Raw genomic sequence first — 21,467 nt, 5'->3', positions numbered from 1 at the left:
CTGCTCTTGGCTGCCACGTGTAGCCAGGAACAGAGAGATTATACCGGGGACATGATCACTGTTATCCAATGGATAGAAGTTATCATGTAAAGTAAAAAAAAAAAGAAGTGTAAAAGTAAAAAAAAAGTTTTAAAAAAAGTTAACAGAAAGTTAAAAAAGCTTGCGTTTCATCTCCCCCCACGGATCATATCCGTGAGGGAGGATGAAATGACGTACCTAAGGCCCGCGGATTTATCCGCAGACCTTACCCCAGCTTCCGCGCACGCTCCCGTCGCCAAAATGGCGGACGCATGCACAAAAGCCGTGGATTGCCAGGATAATTTAAAATCTCTCTGCTCCTGGCTACAAAACTTAGCCGAGAGCCTGGAGATTTGACGGGGGCCGCGGTGGGCGGTTCCTCGTCACGTGTTCGCCGTTATCCAATGGATAATGGCGATCATGTAAAAGTAAAAAAAAGGTGAAGCTTCATTTCCCCTCACCGATGCGATCGGTGAGAGGAGATGAAACTTTTTACCGGAGGCCTCCGTATTTGCACCCCGACGCGATCTTCCTCCGTGAACTTACCCGGATTCTGCACATGCGACCGCCAGCAAAACAGCGAACACATGCGCAGGAGTCGGGGAGCACAGGAAATTTAAAATCTCCTTGCTCCCAGCGACCAACGGTCGCTGAGAGCCTGGAGCAGTGACGGGTGGCCTCGTTGAGCGGTCCCCGGTCACGTGATAAAAAGGTAGCGATCTACCTTAGGCCGGTCTCACATGACTGGATAGGAATTACGGATTCCGCATGCGTCTGATCCGCAGTAATACGCAGATGAAGTGCATTGGATTACACAATTCCGCTCACATTAGCAGGTCGGAATTGCGTAATCCACTCGCAGAAAAGAGAACGCAGCAGGTTCTATTTTACCGCGGATATCCGCAACATAGAGCCCATTGTGCTCCATGGTCGCGGATATACTCGCAGCCCATACGCAACTACATTGTATACGGGCTGCGGGTACCCGGGTCATCGCTAAGCGACTGTGCGGGAAATACAAATTTTAAAAAAAAAGTACTGCGAATGACCGCCCGTGAGTAGGCAGTTATGCGCAGTACAATAGGCGGCCGTACGCAGGGACACAGCCGGGCTCACAGCTGGGATCCGCTGCTGGCCTCCGCAAGCGGATTCCACCTACGGCCGTGTGAGTCCGGCGTTATTCAGACTGCTACATGTAATACGCAATTTACAAGAAGCCCCAGGAACACTCGCCTTCCTGCAGTTCCAGGAGCAGCTTGTTGAGTCTTCTGTGCGAGATTGCCGCACCTCATCAAGCTTACGGAGACTCAGAGCGCCACTTTTTACACCCTATACCCACCACTGAGGTCAAGAAATGACCCCCAAAAAGCATGAGGAGGGGGGGATACACGGTTTTATTGCCCCTTGTACCCATCCCAACCAGCCTCCGTAATTACCCGTCTTCGGAAATACCACACAGTTCACATTATTACTTTTATCTAAGATTTGGGGAATGCCGAAAAGGGCGCAGAGTGTGTGGGGGAGGGGCGGGGGATTTTTAGGGAGTCAATTTTTATTCCATACAAATGAACAATGGGGCCTTGAATTTATTCAGTTCTGCCCTGAAATCCAACGGGTGTTCCCTGCATTACAGGCCTAACCATGTGTCCTATAAGTAGATTAGGGCCACAATGGGTATGTTTTTGAACACAGGACAAATGGGGGTATCCATTTTGGGGTGAAGGTCTTCATTCCTATGTAAACTGTACAAAAGAAAAGTTTTTAAATTGACAAAATTGCCAAAAAAATGAAAAACGTAATTGTTTCCTTCTGCTTTGCTTAGATTTATTCAAAAACTGTGGGGTCAAAATACGCAGTACACCCCTAGATGAATTCATTAAGGGGTCTAGTTTTTTTTTAAATGGGGTGATTTCTGGGGGTTCTTTATCGTTTTAAACGCTCAATGGCTCTATAAGTGGGCAATGGGGCCTGTAATTTATTCAGTTGTACCCTGAAATCCAACGGGTGCTCCTTCCATTATAGGCCTAGCCATGTGTCCTTTAAGTAGATTAGGGCCACAAGGGGTATGGTTCTGAATACAGGACAAATGGGTATCCAGTTTGGGGTGAAAGTCTTCATTCCTATGTGTGCTGTACAAAAAAAACCTGTTTTTAAATTGCTACAAACGCCAAAAAAATGAAAATTGAAATTTTTTTCCTACTGCTTTGCTTAGATTTATTCAAAAATTGTAGGGTAAAAATACGCAGTACACCCCTAGATTAATTCGTTAAGGGGTCTAGTTTTCAAAATGGGGTCATTTGTTGGGGTTCTCTGTCGTTTTGGCCGCTCAAGGGCTCTACAAGTGGGCAATGCGGCCTAAATCACCTTCATGCTAAATTTCTGTTCTGAAAGCCACCGACTACTTCTTTCATTTTGGGCCCCGTTGTGCATCCAGACAAAAGATTAGGGCCACAATGGGTATGTCTCTGAACACGGGACAAACAGGGGTATCCATTTTGGGGTGCAAGTCTTCATTCATATGTGTGCTGTACCAAAAAAGCAGTTTTTAAAACGACAGAATTGCCCAAAAAAAACGAAAATCACATTTTTTCCTTTTGCTTTGCTTGAATTCATTCAAAAACTGTGGGGTCAAAATGGGCAGTACACCCCTAGATAAATTCGTTAAGGGGTCTAGTTTTCAAAATGGGGTCACTTGTGGGGGTTCTCTTTGGTTTTGGCCGCTCAAGAACTCTACAAAAGTGCTATGGGTCTAAAACGCCTTCAAGCAAAATTTCTGTTCTGAAAGACACCGACTACTCCTTTCATTTTGGGTCCCGTTGTGCATCCAGACATAAGATTAGGGCCACAATGGGTATGTTTCTGAACACGGGAGAAATGGGGGTATCCATTTTGGGGTGTAAATGCTCATTTTCATGGGCAATCTAGGAAAAAAATATGTCTTTAAAATGACATATTTGCAAAACTATGAAATTTTATTTTTTCTCCTCTAAATTGAATTAATTCCTGAAAAAAACTGGTAGGGTCAAAATACTCCTGACACCCCTCAGTGAATACATTAAGGGGTGTAGTTTTTAAAATGGGGTCATTTGGGGGGGGGGGGGGTATCTATTATGCTGACACTCATGAGCCTTTGCAAACTTGGCTTGGTGCAGGAAAACAAAGTGTTCCTCAAAATGCTGAAAAGTAATGTTAAATATGTACGTCCTATAAATGATTAAAAAAAAAAAACCAGAGTTTTTCAAGTGTGCATTCAGAATAAAGTAAACAGATGGAAATATATATCTTATCAAAAATTTGTACAGTATGTTTGGACATATTTGAGATATTACAGTTGAAAATTTGAAAAATGACAACTTTTTCAAAATGTTTCCAATATTGGTACTTTTAATAAATATACACAAATTCTATCGGTCTCTTTTTACAACCAAAATGAAGTACAACATGTGGCGAAAAAACAACGCCAGAATCATTTGGATATGTAAAGCCTTTACGGAGTTATGCTACGTTGAACGACGCATGTCAGATTCCCAAAATTTGGCTCCGTCACTAAGGCGCAAACAGGCTTTGTCACTAAGGGGTTAAAACCTCGATTTCGCCTCCACCCCCAAGTTTCTCTTTATTTTCTTGTTAGTTTATAAAACAAGACAAAAACTTTATTTATTTTTTTCTTTTAAAAGGGATCGCATGTACAGCAATCCCTTAACCCATTAATGACGTAGCCCTTTTGTTTTCCATTTTTCAGTGCGTCTTGTTTCTACAGCGCACAAACTGCAACATACATGACATAACTTTATTCTACTGGTCAGTACGATTGCTACATTACCAAACTTGTATAGTTTTTTGCTACACTATTTTTTTTCAAAGATATTTAATTTTAAAAAAAAATTTGAGCGCAATAACCATTTTATTTTGCCGGCGATGTAGTTGTGCGAGGGCTCCTTTTTTGCGGGATGTCCTGTAGTTTCGGTTAGTACCAATTCAGCATACATACAGCTTTTTGATCACATTTTATTGCATTTTTTCTGGGAGACAGGTTGACTGAAAAACTGCATTTCTGACGTTTATTTACTTTTTCGGACGTCGTTCACCGTACGGGGTAAATAATGTGTTACTTTGATAAATCGGACTTTTACGGACACGGTGATTTCAAATGTGTATTCTTTTTTTATTATAGATATGGCAAAAGGGGAGTGATTTAAACACTTTTTTTTTTACACAATAAAACTTTATTGATCTTATGTTTACTTTTATTTTTAGACCCTCTGGTGGACCACAATTAGAGATGCTTTGATCGCTCCTGCAGTATGACATAACGCTGTAGCATTGCGTCATACTGTGATTTGACAGGCAGTCTATCAAGCTACCCCATGGGGAGGCTTGATAGGCAGTCTGCTAAGGCATCCCTGGTGCCTTTCAGAAGGACCCCGGCTGCCATGACACCTGTACGACTCCCTGCAATCTCAGGCGGGGGGGCCGTATGGGACCCCCAAACAACGTATGAAGGTGTATTATCGGCTTCATATGCACGTGTCTGGTGTCCGTAAAGAAGAGTTATAACTTTTTCCCCCTAGATCATGTAGAGACTGACACTTGTCTCAGGGGCATCCTTAGAAAGCTAAAGCTCAGCTGTATGACAGCATGCTGGTGGATTAGTGGCCCCGAAGGTACTGACACATTCCCTTTAAAAAGGTGTCCCTGCTTGTCTTCTGCATCCAGCTGTTCCCCGCTCCGAGCGCCCAGCTGTTATACAGCCGAGCACTCAGAGCGGAGGATGCAGAAGACAAGAGGGGTGTCCCTGCTTGCCTTCTGCATCCAGCTGTTTTCTGCATAGAGTGCTCGGCTGTATAACAGCTTGGCGCTCCGTGCAGAGGATGCAGAAAACAAATGGGGTATCGCCGCTTGTCTTCTGCATCCAGGAGGTTTTCTGCACGGAGCGCCCGGCTGTTATACAGCCGAGGGCTCCGTGTCGGGTATGGAGAACAGAGCTGGATCGCTTTGTTCTTCATACCTAGCTGTCATCAGGGAGCGGGATACAGCTGGAAAAAAAACCAAAACGTATCAGCTGTATCCGGCTGTGAATCCCTGATAAGACGGTTTAACGAGAACTGCACGATGTCAGTGAAGTTACACACTATGATTATCGCTCAAAAGATGGCTTTTGAGCGATAATAGTTGTGTCTAAATGGGCTTTTACTGTACGTAAAAAATGAAGTTTAAACCTCATAGTAATTTACACATGAAAGACTGTTAAGACCACTCAATAATCACAGCCACCCATTTATCATCAACACTTCCCCAGTCACAGTCTCCCCTATATATCGTCCACTCTCATGGGCGTAACTAGAAAAGGTTGGGTGGGTCCCGTAGCAAAGTATAGAATGGTTTATACTGGTTAAGGGCAAGCAGCAATGTTAAACCCGCCCCTGTGGATAGGGCTGTCATCAATTACACGATTCAGAAAAAAATATGAATCATGTGACATTAAAAGTAGCGAATTAATCAAATTCATTTGATTAAATTGCCTAGCCCTAAATGGCAGCTGCAATGAATACATTAATACAGCCACCTGGAAGAGAAGTAGTACAGTTTCCTCTGACAAAAGGTGATAAAGAGCTTTATTCAGGGTATAAATTCTGGCATTCGGCTTCATCTAGGCAGACATAATAGATCAACTCCCTGCCTACCAATACAAAGCTAATCAGCTGCTGACTGGCCAAGTATACACAGCCAAGCTGGGAAACTAGAAGCAGGGAACAGGACTAGTAAGGCTAATGTGTGTGTTCCAGTGGCTAGTAAGAAAACTACATTTTTAAAATATGATCAAACAATTAAAAGCATAACAGATAACAGGCTTATAATAAGATGTATTCATTTTCTGATACACCAATTCTGAACTGTAGCTGCACAAATGATGTTCCAAAACTTTACTTACAGTTTTATCTTTCAGATTCAACTGGCCAATTAACTTCCTGTCTTCTGAAGGATCTACTAGTTCTCCACCAATAAAGAGTTCAACTTTTGTATGTGCGCTGTTGGCCTTGATACGATTAAGTATACAACGACGTACAGAGCCTATGGTGTCATTTGTATGAGACCAGATATCCAAATCCTCCACCTGCCGACCTTGATTTGGAAATCGCACAACTAAGGTTATATGTTTGCCCCGGAAAGCCCTAAAAGCAGAAGGGAAAAAAATAGAAATCAAACATTCAATGCAATTACCAGATATAATGCGGATGGCAGTGGCAGAGGATGCATATTAGCAAAGGGAGACTGACAGGAAAAGAAATTTCATGTAAGCAACATAACTACTTCCATGTTTTAGAAAATACTGGTTCAGTTAATTATAAAGGAACATTAAAGGGGTTGTCTCGCGGCAGCAAGTGGGGTTATACACTTCTGTATGGCCATATTAATGCACTTTGTAATATACATCGTGCATTAAATGAGCCATACAGAAGTTATTCACTTACCTGCTCCGTTGCTAGCGTCCCCGTCGCCATGGTTCCGTCTAATTTCGGTGTCTTCTTGCCTTTTTAGACGCGCTTGCGCAGATCCGTCTTCTCCCTTCTTCTCCCTTCGGCTCCGCTCGGCAGCATCGGCATTTTGGCTCCGCCCCCTTGTACGCATCATCGCGGAGCTCCGCCCCATGATGTGTGCCGGTTCCAGCCTCCTGATTGGCTGGAATCGGCATGTGACGGGGGCGGAGCTAAGCGATGATGCGTACAAGGGGGCGGAGCCAAAATGCCGATGCTGCCGAGCGGAGCCGAAGGGAGAAGAAGGGAGAAGACGGATCTGCGCAAGCGCGTCTAAAAAGGCAAGAAGACACCGAAATTAGACGGAACCATGGCGACGGGGACGCTAGCAACGGAGCAGGTAAGTGAATAACTTCTGTATGGCTCATATTTAATGCACGATGTATATTACAAAGTGCATTAATATGGCCATACAGAAGTGTATAGACCCACTTGATTTCGCGAGACAACCCCTTTAAAGGAAATCCAAACTAGTTAAAAATGGGGTTTTCAACCAAAATGCATCCTTCCAAGAGGATAAATTTTATTGCAGGGCACCCATCAACGTTACTAGACCGGGGCTCCTAAGTCTCCACTTCCTTCGCAACACCACAACTGCACTGAGACACAATTTGAAAAAACTGGCAGTCAAGCATGTGTTCCTGAGATCAAACACTTAGCATTTCTCTTGTAGGTAGGTGATCAATGCATTTGGTCGGAACATCCCTCTAACCCTTTCCAATCCAGTGTTAGGCCTTGCCCAACATTGAGATTTCCCTGCATAGCTCCCCTGTCAGGTGAGGTACGACACATTTCTAACACCATGCAGAAGAGAACTGATGTCGGAGCTCTTTCGTATATGTATATGCATAGTGTAATATACAAGTACATAAAGCTCCGATGTTGGACCTCTTCTGCATTGTGTAATATACATATATTTTTGTATCTCGTTTATTTGCAAAAATTGGAATTACTCAACAGAAACCTAAAAATGACCGGTTATGATGATTTTATTACCAAGGAATCTACAACTCGCTTTCCCATCCAAAATAAATAAGAGCCAGGGAGTGTGTGAGTGGCACTGAAATTGGATTGGAAAGGGTTAAAAAGGGAACCGATCAGCGCCTATGAGCATCATAAACTAAGTTAAGGAGCTCACAGCGCACATTCCTGGGAGGTATCTTTTTTTTATACTTACCCACCCTCCTGGTGCCCGTGCAGAGGACTCAAAAGCTCCAGGCTGTGCATGCGCTCTTTTATTTATCTCTATGTGAATGCAAGCACACAGCCTGCAGCATTAAGTCAGCTGCGCGGTCCACATCCATACTTTAGAGGACAGGGTTGGCACGAGAGGTATAAATACCTGCAGCGTCCCCTACTTTATGAGCACCCCAACTTAGATTATGGTGTTTATAGCTGATGACCGGTTCCCTTTAAATCAATGATCAAGTTCATAATTTGCTTTAAAGAAGGAAAGCACGGCTATAAAGAGGGGGAAAAAAAAAGCATAAATTCAGTCTACAGAAATATCAAGAGCATAGTCTTCAAATCATAACCCACTTTATAGAACAAGTAATCAGTACCTAGACATTGGAAGAATTGTTCTCTCTTCATGGTAGTCGCTGTCACATTCATTTATATATTCTTTGAGGACTGTTAAAACCCTGACCATTCGTATGGCTTCTTGCCTTGCACAATTAATACTGTCTTTGTCACCATCTAATACACACAAAGTGTCATATGAGGCCTTCAACCGATCAAAGCAAGACTGAATAAAGTCCTCATGTATCTCCACCTAGAATAGAATGAAAACCTGGTCAGCGATATACTCCACCCAAGCTTCATAGAGTAGATGTATTAGCATAACTGTACAACCATAAATATAAGGCTATACTCAAACACAAATTAATGCATTATAAAACAGACTTCCACAACATGACATTTCTAAGAATAATGCACATTTTTCAACAATTGTTGTGCCAAGGATTGTCAGCACTCCCACAATTTCCAAGAAAATACATGTACTGAGAATGCGAAGACTAGGACAATCTTTACCTGATTTACTTGTAACCTTGGCCCAAGGTTGGTATAAATTTCCTTGAGAAGATCTATTGCTCGGCTTGCAATATCATCGCTACCCTGAATCACAACCTATAATAGCATAACAGACAGTAAGAATACATAGTAGGTAAGCAAACATAGCACATTATCTTAGTAGATATCAAAAAAACTAGAATGTGTTTTTGTTATTTGATAGACACAGTGCTGCCATGTATCACTAGAGAACAAATAAAAAGAAAAAAACACACACAAATTGGGACTTTGACACCATTGGCATGTCTCATGGATTTTGATGCAGCTTTCATCCCCTCATTTGAAGAGGTTAAAATCTTCAGCATAAGCTGGCAGTTTGCAGACTTTAAATCCATACTGCAGGTCAATATACGCTACAGACTCTTTCCACCGCATGCAGAGGTGATTTCTCAGGCTCCTCTACACTGCTGGTACTGTAAAATGCTGCAGATTTTCTACAGCAGAAAATCTGCAACATTTCCGCAACATGTAAACATACCCTTGACCTTCCAAGACATTTAAATAGCCCTTTGCACACTCTGTCATCTCAGCTGTTTAGAACCTTTCTTTCGTAACATTAAAGCAACCCACCGGGCCTGGACAAACAAAGATGGCTGCACCAGCTTTGCTGACTAGGGCCCCCTGTCCACGGCCAAGATGGAATATCGCTAGCGATATTCCACCGTGGGGGAGGAGGGGGGAGAGATAGGCTCATCGCGGATAATTGCTGCAATTGCATGCAGCATGCTGCAATATAAATCCCAAGAGTGGAGAATCGCTGTAATACTCCGCTCATACACGCCAGTGGTGCGCTTTCCATAGCAACCCTATGGAAAGCTTTACAGAGCATGATCCACACTGTGTATTAATATGCATTATTAGTCCAAGACTTCACATTTGTTCTGATTAGCTAGAGTGTTGCCCATTGTGGGCAGTGTTGGCCAATCAGAAGAGCATGTAATGCAGACTACCAATGCATCAATGCGCAGTGTGCATCAGTCAGAAACTGTGCAAACATCTTTTGTTTGTCCAGGAACGGTGTGTTGCTTTAAGAAACATCAAATTCACTTAAAAAAACAAAACAAAACTACTGCTCAGGCCAAAGAGCAGCAAGTCATATATGGGTTAGGAAAACTGCAAAAACAGAACACGGTTGAGTTGCAGTCCAGGGATTTTCAGAAAAAGCCAAAATACCCCTTAAAACTATAGTAATTTACCATCTATGTCCTTCGGCTTGCTAAATGTATAATGTTTATGGTGCAATATACCCAATACAGTATGGGGTATAGATCTAATAGATCTACTAAGATTCAGTAGACCTAGACAGCCGCTCAGGTATTATCACTCCCAGTGAAACAAGTGGAGCACTAACTGCACATGATCGGCTAGCGACTTAAGAGTGATAGAAGAACTGGACATAGGAGTCCCTTTCTACAATGGCAGGGGTCTCAACGGTGAGACTCCCACCACTTCGCAACTTATAACCTGTTATTCTGGTGAAAGCTCTGTAAGGTTCATAACTTAGTTTGCTGCGTTTATTATGGAGAACACTTAATGGAAAACACTCACCCTCCAAAGGTAATCAAGTCCTATAAGCTCCAAGTCATCCATCATGTAAGCCCGCCTCTTTGCTACAAGCTTTCCTTCTCGGCAGTTAACAGCTTTGAAAAACCGCTCAAAGCATTTCATGCCATTTTCTGTTAAGAGGGAGGGATCTAGTTGTAGCACATTGTTTTCAAAGAAGTCCTTATTAATATCTGGATCAAGATCTGGCTCATCACCCATCAGCTTGGAATACCACTTAAAACAAGCTTCACGATCACAAAGATACACAGCATTTTCGGCTAAACACTTCCAAATCTGTTTCGCTTGCGGAGCACAAAGCCAGAGCTGACCATCCTTCAACAGAAATCTGCATTTTAGGAAGGGGGAAACAAAACAAAAAAGAGGAAATGAGGTATGCTAAAGCATCAATTTTTATTATAACCTTCTGTAAAGTTCTAAAGTAAAGCAAGACTCAGATCTGTTTCAATAGACGATGTTTTATAGGCCAGTGCCCTGTTCCAGGAGGTGAAAAACATGTTACCTTGAAAAATAAATAAGTGGCCAAAGCAAATCTAGCAAAATTTTAATACCCGAATGCAAGAAAGTCAAAAGCACATTTGGCAGATTTTCAAGACTGAAAATGGACAAAAAAATATAATCAGAGTTGATCATTTTCATTGCTTCGGTTATTTTACTGTTTGTCACAGTATATATCCAGGCTTGTATTTCTTCATAAGCAGAATATTCTTTAGGGCACCTGAAATCACCTCTTCCCCCAGAAGTGAGCATCAGCCACAGTAATTGTGAATTATATATCCTTGGAAGCCATTCCCATATAAAAATTACCTTAAAAAATTCAGCCTTTCCTGGACTTCTTGTACATGGCTGTAGCGACTGCCTGGCCTAACAGTCTGTGGATCGTAGTCTCCGTGTTCTTAAGGAGAAAAGAAGTGAAATCAGCTGCTGTAAGAACATTGTCGCTGTACCACAATCACATTGTAAACTTTAGTTTAAACCTACTCTAGAGGAACACTGTAAAAGTACAATTTACCATTTTACATTACTTTTTACCCAGGCTTCAGGAAAAGTCTAATCACAAGTTTGGAGTTACCTTTTGAGTACTGCCGCATACTGTCCATGTAGGAAGAGAGATTTTCAGCAACTAAAGTGACGAGAGCATGGTTATGCTGGAGCTGGTTAATTAAATCATGACGGTAAAACACATGAGGGCTGCGCTGCGTCTGACTGAAATAGAAGTGTACAAGAGAAATAGGTTAATAGCATATCCTTTGACCCAACTTTTTTTTTTTCCATATTGCCAAGACAAAAATGGTTCTGACCAACGGGTATGTGCACCATAAGGCCACTCTCACACATGCGCTTTTTACCACGGCGTTTTGAACGCTGCAGTAATCACCCTACAAGGCTCTGATTTCAATGGGGCCTCGCAGACCTGCGCTCGATTGGGGGCCTCTTTCAACGCCCTGATTTTTGAGCATCGTCTACTCTATTTTGCCACAATTAGTGCACTCATCACAATAATGGGGTGCACTAAAACCCGCTGTCGTATCCAGTAACCAACGCCCGAAAAGGGTGATAAAATCGTGGCGTTTTGCCGACGGCATGTTTAAGAGTGGCCTAACTCAGAAAACTCGGACAATTCAAAGGTAAACATTGCAAATCAATAAGTAAAGGAGTACAATATTTACTACCATACTGACATTCAGAAAATGGAATATTTTCTACCAGAGCCCTTTTGTAGAGGTTTTGTGACCATAAAGCTCATAAACCTTGTCTGTCTTTATTCAAAAGCTATTAAATACAAAGTCTAATGTCTCTAAAAATAGGATTTATTTATTTTTTTAACACATTGACACCTTACCTTAAATTCTGAGGTGCTTCACCAAATAAACTACAAATTTCTCTAATCTGTTTAAGTGCTGGAATGACCCACTTGTCATTTGTACGAAGTTCTTCTATAAAGCGATCTATCCATTGAATTTTTTGTGTGTCTCGATCCTGAAAAGAAAAGCAAGGTTCATATTTTCAAAGCAAAAGGTGGTTCCTCACCTACTTGATTTATATATTCTAGACCACCAGAACATTTAGACTTTCCTAAGATTTCTGACCTATACCCCCACAAGTTTCCCTAAGAGAAGACATTTTCTTCAGATGCCCCCCGATTTAGAGCCTAGTTTTGAAGTTACCCAGGATTAGAAAAATATGGGTGCTTTCTTCTAGAAACAGTGCCACACCTGATCATGGGCCACGTCTGGTACTGAAGCTCAGCAGCTCTATAGAAGTGAAATGAACTTTGCTGCAAAACTACTCAAAGCCTGTAGACTGCGTTGGCGGTTTTTTTTTTCTTGAAAGGAAGTAGCAGTGTTTTTCTAATCCTGGACACATCCTTTATGTCAAATCATCAGTTTAAAAGGTAGTGCGTCACCTGTACATAAATACAGGAAGGTTATTTTGTCCTAGTTGCAGTTCAGAGCATTTAGAGACGCGATTTATAGCAGCCTCATTGGCTATTCACAAAAAAGGACCTGACCTAGTAACTTCTATAGTAGACTGTTCTGGGCATGCTCTATGACTTGTCCACAGGTCAATGTGCAGGAAAAGGTGTAGATAAGCTCGGATCATTATATACTGTGAGCGATAGATCTTCTGTCATTTATACATAGGTTTACAATAAAAGGTGAAACCAACCTATGATAAGATGACTTCTGAAAAGTTCTCAACAGAACGTGTCAGACTAAACAGAGTGACATGGAGAATTGAAAAAAAAAAAAAAAAGTGCGGGTATTTTTTTCCCCCGCCGAGCACCAGGAATTTAACCCTTTTCAATCCACTGTCTGACGTCTGAAGACATTCTGATTAAAAGCTGTACAGCTCCGATGTCAGAAGACATCCGGAAGGGTATTCTTACTGTATATTGCTGGTCGCTCTGTTGTCAGTGGGCCTCTCCAGCATGTCCCAAAGTGCAGTACCAGCTCAAGCAAGCAGATGTTGCCATTGTATAAAGTTAGAAAGAGAAAACCCCCTAGATCCAAAATTGGATTGCAAAGGGTTAATAATAACATGTACAGAATAGCTGATTCTAAGCATTTGAACAAATTAAAAGTGGATGATTCTGTTTAATTACAGAAAGTACAATCTTTAAATTGTAATAGTAAGTATATTCATGCTGAATGTAGTCAGGTAGCAAAAAAGAGGGAATTTTTGCTACCCAACAGGTTATGTTTTGTTTTATCAGCCTATTCTGTGCATTTTTTTGAGGAAAAAAAGTGCTATGCAGTGAGGTGAAGACTGAGAAGTCTATCTTCCCATAGGTGTGTAACACTAGAGGGCGCTGCATCCAGATGTGTCTATAGTGTTCCCTATAGAATAGTTGCAGACACAAGTGTTCTGTTGTGTAGGACAATGTATGAAGACGACTCATATATACACTATTTTGTCCAATGCTGTGCTCTCACTCTGTCCTACCACCCCCATGTGTTTTAGTGATCTTCCTGCTCATACGTTGCCACCATCCAGGCGCTGTGAAGGGAAGCTGTTCTATTCTCCAGCTGCAGAACAACATGTATACACTGGGGCTCTCAGGACATCAGGCATTTACCACTATACGTTACAACGCTATGCACGGAGAGCCCGTCAGTATCTGGTCCAGCAGTACGCGACATGTGAGGGAAGCAGCCATCAGGAGCATAGAACAGCTTCCCTTCACAGCGCCCAGGGATGGCGGTGGCATACGAGCAGGTAAGATAGTAAAACAGAGTGGTGGGACAGAGTGAGCACAGTGTCAGAGAAAAGAAAGTATATCTAATAGAGTCTAACATACACAACAGTACACTTGTAGAGAATAGATGCAGACACATCTGGATGCAGCATGCTCTACTGTTATGCAGCTAGGTGAAGACTGATTTCTCAGCCCCATCTTTATCTAAACTGCATAGCAAGGAGGGTTTTTATTCCTTATTATTGAAAAAAAAAGTAGAGATAAGGCTGATAAAACATTGTAAAAATGCTCAGCATCACCTATTCTATACATGAAAGAAAAAAAAAAAAGTGGGTAGCCTCTAAGTTGATCACCTGCAGACAGGTCACGCGCAAATCTGTCATTCAGGCAAATTGTGGATACTGCAAGGAGTCCGAAATTTGAAGTCATTTCCAGACTCCTAGAGTCAGCTGGTAGACAAAGCCTTTTTTTAAAGTTCAAAAGCACCACAAAGCATCGATATTGTGTTAATTTTCTCCCTCAATTTTAAATTTTTAACCCCTTATTGACATGGTTAATGTTAAATTTTTAACCCCTTATTGACATGCTCTATTTTGGGAATAAGTACAACGATTTTAAGGGGGGTGATTTTCATCTCAGCTTTTCCAAAGTCATATTTTCTTCATTTTTTTGTCGACATAGCATATGAGGCCTTGTTTTTGCATGGCGAACTGCAGTTTTTAGTGGTGCCATTTTTGGTTAAATGTATATAGCAAAAAACTTTTTTCGATAGAGAGAAATCACATCAATTCTACCATTTCTTTTTACAGTTTTATTAATGCAGCATAAATGATATTTTTTTCCTGCAGGTCGGTACAATTACGACGATACCAACTTTTTCCACAAAAACGCTTTTTTGTTTTAAATGATTTTTTTCTACATCGCTGCATTTAAAGTCTTATAAATTTTTAATTTTTCCATGGACAGAGGGCTGAGTGCTTGTTTTTTGCATGACAAGCTGTAGTTTTTATTGGTACCATTTTGGGGTACATATGGCTTTTTTTTGATTACTTGTGTGTTTTGGGAGGCAAAATGACAGAAAGCAGCATTTTGCCTCAGTTTTATAGGTTTTAACTTTTTTGCTGTGCAGGATAAATAGGGTGTTGAATTTATTGTACAAGTGTTAATATGATAATACCAAATGTGTGATTTTACTTTTTTTATGCAGATAAAAGGAAAAGCTACCTTTTTTTTTCAACTATATACTTTTTATCCATCTGTAGGGCACTTGAACATAGCAGCTATGATAAAGCATTGCAGGACTTCTGCACTGCAATGCCTTATCACTTGTAATAGCGATCATAGGCAATGGCAAGCTGGGACGCCTGTATACGGCGTCCTGTTCCCATGACAACCCATCAACTCTCTGCAATTACATCGTGGGGGTCTGATGTCACAGAGGGAGCGCGCTCCCTTTGTAAGCCTTTTACATGCTGCGATCTTTATAGGTCTCGGCATGTAGGGGGTTAAAAGCGGAGATCAATGATCTCATTAACCTTTGTATATTGCAGCAGGAGACCGGTTATCTGTAACATCAGGCTCCCGCTGCAGGATGGTGCAGGCTCAACTTCTGAACCTGCGCCATCCACATGATGCAAGTTTACGTCCTGGTGCATTGAGTACCATGCTGTCATGACGTAACCTAATATCCCGTTGCATTAGGGCGTTAAGAGACATTACCAAATTGTAACCACAATCACTGTATAAATACTAGAGTATAAAAAAAAAATATTTAATTTGCAGCCACTTCCCACATGTATACAGATAAGAAACATGAGGGCTTACTTTATCTACCTCACTGCAGGAGATGGTCTGACTTGTGTTCAAGATGTGGTGCCATGATTGAAAGTTATCCCCTATACACAGGGGGCCAACCACTGGGGCCACCTCCAACCCCATGAACTAAAGTCCTGACACATGCAATGGTGTAGGCAACAGGGGCTGCACATGTGAGCAGTAGCTCCATTCATAGGATAACCAAGAGCCTGAACTTAGCCAGCGATTCCACTGAAGTGAATGCAGTGGCAGAACTCCTATGCGATCGCTGCTGCCCACACTTCCTAGACCCCGATGAACCTGAACGATATGCAAGTTACCCCATACCCTCCAATTTTGGTACAGACCCTTTAATAGTCAGTAACTAGCTTCAACAACCCAGCAGAATACCCAGGAAATAAAATATGAGCTTACTTTACTCACCTGCGAGCAGCTGTAATCCAAGATTTTAATGTGAGCACTCAGGGCTTGGTCCATTATATCAACAGGTACATCATCACTGTGCGCTAAATTCCATAAGAGATTTAACACTTTATGAGCCATTACTCCATCCTTGTCATCTTCTGCTAGTCGTCGAATCAGCTCCAATAGTTTTTCACGCTGTTTTTTGCTTGCATTCGTCCAACTAGCCTAGAAATAAAGCAGAAAGTCTTTATATGTGTAGTCCCATCAATGCCAATTAGTCAGTATACTTCTCAACTCCAGGGCAAGGTTTTCACTGATACCACCCGGAAAGTTAACTGTTCAAATGACTTTGTAGGTGGGCAACAAGAGAAATTCAGTAATTCCTTGCCTTTCAATAGTTTGCCAAACGTGGCAAATAAAAAGGAAAGAGAAATTTTACGTTTTACAAGGATTAATGATTCTTAATTCTAATGTAGATTTAAGTTAATGAAACTAATGTGAGCAGATTATAAAAAATACTCTTAAAAATATTTACCTTGAAACAATCAAAGAGGTGGTCAAGTTGTTCTGGGGAAAAATCCCATGCTAGCTTAGCCAGCAAGTCATGGACATTTTTTACAATGGCTTCATGTTTTCCTGCCTGAAAGAAAAGAAAAAAAAGTAAGTAACATTTTTAAAGACAATTTGTCTGTGTCAAAATAAGTGCAATCAAATTTCCAGAACATTGAGTCACAAACACAATATTATGCATCATTATGGCTTAACACACACAATACTCTTCCACTCTGTAATTAGGAAGCAATGGCAAAATAAAGACTGACCACAAGTGCCTTATGCAGCCAAATCCTGTATATTATATAAAAGGTACAAGTCATTTTTGAGTCCTTTGGCAATGTAGTATAATTTTAAAAAAAAAAAGTATTTTGGTTTAGAGGTTGGCATGGTATAACCTTTGACTAAGACCATCTATCTATACACACATGCAATAACTGATTTATTTAGTACAATTTTTTTTTTTCTCTTTAGAAAATACTGTTTCTGTGTAGCATGTTGCTTCTACTTCTGGAGCTCGTTTTGTTGACAATAACCATCGGGATCCTAACATGTATATGAATATTAGCAAGGAGAAGTGACGATAATAGGTGAACATTCTTTGAAAAGCTGGACTCTTTCTGGAAAGCTTTGCCATTATACTTGAAATACAAGCAATATTTACAAATGCAATAAAAATGTACTGTAGGATACTGTTGGGACATTTTCTGTTATATTATGAAAGACAAAAGTAAAAAATAAAAATAAAATTAAAAAAGTAGTGCACGGTTGCATTGCATACTACTGCAAAAATACCATGAAACAGACATGCATTTGCTGACTTGGTACCTTTTATACCCTTTCCCATACTGTGCTTTTACATGGGAAGACTGATGCATAAGCACCTGACAGCCGTCCAACAGATTACCAGCAAAAGAACGATAATTGTGCAGAGAATGAGGTGGAGCACGCCGAAGATCATTCTGGCCAGACTACCTCCATTCACAGTAAACTGGCAGTCGTTCATAGTCGAACAGCATACGTATACCGGCCGATAGCACTGGTCAACACTGAAATGGTTACTTGCTTTAAAAGGCCTAATCTGTAGTATCTTAGTGAGCTGAATAGGAATATGACCATGAAAACTTGATATTGGCTGTTTGGAAGATATTTCATATAGTTCATTTACTGTGTTTCACCATGTAAGTTTATCCAGTAGGACCAACATCCTTACAGTGTGTGCCAGACAGCAGCCATGTGCGTACATGACCTGTGATGTCACTATCATGTGATCAGTCACTGCCTCTGAGCTCATTGCCTCACACCTAACCCCAACATAACCAGTACACCATGCTAACTCCCACATTACCAGTGTACGCATCAACACAAAGGCTTGGTGTTTTGCTAAAAAACAAAGAAAAAACAAAACAATTCTTCTAAGTTAGCCATTTCTCACTCAGTGTGCTGTCAGCAACCGCATGAACATGGGATGATTATCCCCCAAATTGTTGCTAGGATCAGTGAATTTGGGCTATATTCGCCCTCTGTAAAAGGTACCTTTAGTCAATCCATGGGGGAGCACGCTATGAGTGCATAAGAACTTAACTCACAGCGGTCATATTTGCTGTGGATTTTTGTGGAAGATTTCCCTTTGGTGCATATTTAAGTACAGATTTCAGCCATTACGACTCAAATAACTTACATGCTAAGAGTTTAAAATCTGCTGTGGGAGAGTTTTGATAAAGCTCATCCAAATGGCCTGTACTAGAAGTGGTGCAGATTTTTTGTTTGCAATCCGTACCATTTAACCCCTTTAGTGGCACGCCCAGAAAATCTCCAGGGAGTGCTGCACTGACCATGCAGTTAACCCCTAGAAAATTTCCATGGACAGCTCTAGTGCTGAAATGCTGGCCAGGACACAGTTATTGTACCACTGTACACGTTTGCCACTTTGAATTACCTCAGGAAAATCTCTGGGGCTTGCAGCGCTAACATGGTGGTAATAAACCTGCCACTGAAAGGGTTAAACCCTCAAATGAACACACCCCTAGACCGATTTCACACGAGCATGTGTATTTGCGCACGCATGGGCGTAGCATTGTTGCGGCATGCTTTTATCCACCGCGCATCAGCGTATTTTACTGTCCTTTTTGCACCACTCCAAGACATGGTCATTTGCACATGGCAAAGAGACTCGCTGATTGAAATGGCCAATTAGTCTTAATGACTTGCAGATGTGCTCTTATTCCTGTGCAATTATGCAGTGTGTTCACGCATCTCCTTGAGTATTGCGTGCGTATTTGTATACCCATCATTGGCTTCTATGGGGACCTTTGATCCACAAATACGCTGAAAAAGCTTTTGTGCGACCGAAATGTGAAGAAAGCCATTGAAATCAATGGATTCTATTCTATGCGTACAGCACACAAATATGCCAGTGTGAAGACAGCCTTAGGACTCACATACACATACTGCATTCAGCTTCTGTTTTGTACTCAAGATAAATCTTGTGAGATGTACTTCAAAGTACTGCAATGAAATGCAAATAAAAAGCTGCAAACCTAAGAAAAGGTAATTTTACCTGTGCTGCCCAAATATTGTCTAGATCTTGCAATGTTAGGGCTTTTTCTTTGATGACAAATCTAAGAATTTTCTCTAGTTTCTCCACATACTGTGGCTGATGAAGACTATCCCGCAAGACAATAGATAGGATATTGTTCTGTTGAATCCATTCCTGTAATACAAATACATTACATTAAGAAAACCTCTCAATTCATTTTGTTTGACAATGTACACTTTAGAATTTTTTTTCCTTCATCGATGTGTTTTTGGAAATGTGTAACTGGTTTTCATTAGAAGTTTGATTTCTATGGTTTTATTGTCTTCCAAGGCACTGTAGACTTGAGGACTGAAATCTTGACCAGTCTGTTTACTCTTGACAGATTTGGCTGTTTCTCAGCGCCTCCCGCAGCCTGCTTTCTTGTCAGATCAGGACAGAGCAGAGAAAACTATTACAGAGGTCTGTATGATCGTGCAGAATCAGACCCGGCGCTCCCCAGAGACCCTACACTCACAGCAGAAGTATTGCTGGACCAACTGTTTCCATAGACTGCAATGGAAGTCACCCGAGTGGTTTTCCGCACAAGTTAGAACATGCTGCGATTTTCACACTGTGAACGGAAAATCGCAGCTGATTTCCGCTCGTGGGCATGGGATAAATTGCGTTACATGGTAAGTCTATGGAGGGTTGTTGCTGCAGAATTTGCGCCGGTTGTCAACGGAAAAATAAAAAAATTATTGCGCTCAGAAGATTGTGGCAGAAAATTTTTAAAAAATTAAATATATCTTTGAAAAAAATAAACGCACAGATGGTTATATAGCATTTGATCTCAATTCTGACCCACTCAGATCTGCTTGGGGTTATGAATTCATTTTCTAGTCAAGTTCTCAGTATGTATAAGCCTGTTGTATGGATTTATCACAGAAACTGCCTGAAAGGGAACTTAGGCTCTCCTGACAGATACCATTGCTGATCACACAGCTCCTGTCACAGTTGTAATAGAGAAAAATCACAGCTCATCCTCCTCATTCTATACTTATGGATTTCATCAGAGTGGCCATTTAAATATGCCCTAGTGCAGTGGTGGCGAACCTATGGCACGCGTGCCAGAGGCGCCACGCAGAGCCCTCCCTGCTGGCACGCGTCGCCATCGGCCACTCATCACCACCTTAGTGAATGCCTGCAGGGGCCGCGGCTCCCCTGCTGACATTCACTCAGCGCTGCTTTCTGTGCTGATCCCGGCGCACACTGTGAGTCAGTGTGCAGCTAGGATCCTTCTCCCCCGTCCCCCGACGTCTCCTACTTTGGTTCCGCAAGAGCAGGGGGAGAAGGCATCCAACAGCAGCACACTGCCTTCAGTATGCACCTGGGATCAGGCAGGAGAGGAGCGGCGCTCCCGCGAGGAGGAGGGGTACGTATGTGGGGGAGGGGGTGGGCATTCTGACAGCTGGGAGAATAGCTGGGGGGAGGGGAGGGGGGGCATTCTGACAGCTGGGAGAATCGCTGGGGGGGGGGAGGGGGAGCATTCTGACTGCTGGGAAAATCGCTGGGGGGGGGGCATTGTGACTGCTGGGAAAATCGCTGGGGGGGAGGGGGGGGGGCATTCTGTCTGCTGGGAAAATCGCTGGGGGGGGGGGGGGGAAGACTTTAGGACTGCTGGGGGAACTGTTGGGGGGTGAGGCATTAGTACTGCTGGGGGAACCGCTGGGGGGGGGGGGGGGGGGGGAAGGCATTATGACTGCTGAGGGGACCGCTGAGGGGGGCGCATTATCATTTCTGGGGGAACCGCTTGAGGGGAGGGGGGCATTATTGCTGGCAGACAGCTGGGGGTGGCATTGTGACTGCTGGTGGACCACTGGGGGGGGGGGGGGGTAATATGACTGCTGTGGGAACCGCTGGGGTATGTCACTATTACCACTGGGGTGGGGGGTGGGGGGGGTGTCACTATTATCGCTAGGAGGGCCACTATTACCACTGGGGTATGTTTACATGTGGCAGAAACTGGCAGGGCTGTTTCAAAATAGACAGGGTGCAGATTTTGACTGCTTTTTGGATGCAGAAATGCTGCAGAATTTTCCACATCCAAAAAGCAGTCAGAATCTGCACCCTGTCTATTTTTAAGCAGCCCTGTCCTTTTTAGAATGACGGGGGTAAAATCATGTCGTGATAAGCCCCGACATGTTGGCACTTTGCGATACATAAGTTGGTTTTGGGTTGCAGTTGGGGCACTCGGTCTCTGAAAGGTTCGCCATCACTGCCCTAGTGT

At 42.3% G+C, this 21,467-nt stretch overlaps 1 protein-coding gene across 4 annotated transcripts in view; it reads right to left on the bottom strand.

Moving 5' to 3' along the window:
* The window catches only part of USP9X (ubiquitin specific peptidase 9 X-linked), a 133,296-nt gene that overhangs the window by 35,243 nt on the left and 76,586 nt on the right, over window positions 1–21,467 (bottom strand). For 3 of the 4 annotated variants that reach the window (XM_066599964.1, XM_066599961.1, XM_066599962.1), the window contains exons 10-19: window positions 19,223–19,375; window positions 16,646–16,750; window positions 16,120–16,335; window positions 12,034–12,170; window positions 11,263–11,396; window positions 10,998–11,085; window positions 10,176–10,518; window positions 8,589–8,684; window positions 8,117–8,328; window positions 5,951–6,191 (exon numbers count right to left, since the gene is read on the bottom strand). In XM_066599964.1, coding sequence (XP_066456061.1) covers window positions 5,951–6,191; window positions 8,117–8,328; window positions 8,589–8,684; window positions 10,176–10,518; window positions 10,998–11,085; window positions 11,263–11,396; window positions 12,034–12,170; window positions 16,120–16,335; window positions 16,646–16,750; window positions 19,223–19,375 — 1,725 coding nt within the window. The remainder of the gene's footprint in view (window positions 1–5,950; window positions 6,192–8,116; window positions 8,329–8,588; window positions 8,685–10,175; window positions 10,519–10,997; window positions 11,086–11,262; window positions 11,397–12,033; window positions 12,171–16,119; window positions 16,336–16,645; window positions 16,751–19,222; window positions 19,376–21,467) is intronic. The other variant, XM_066599963.1, reaches the window with a different exon arrangement.

This window comes from Eleutherodactylus coqui, chromosome 4 (assembly GCF_035609145.1).
Source record: "Eleutherodactylus coqui strain aEleCoq1 chromosome 4, aEleCoq1.hap1, whole genome shotgun sequence".
Lineage (NCBI taxonomy): Eukaryota > Metazoa > Chordata > Amphibia > Anura > Eleutherodactylidae > Eleutherodactylus > Eleutherodactylus coqui.
The sequence above is the reverse complement of the archived record's forward strand: the minus strand, read 5'-3'. Positions and strand labels throughout refer to the sequence as shown.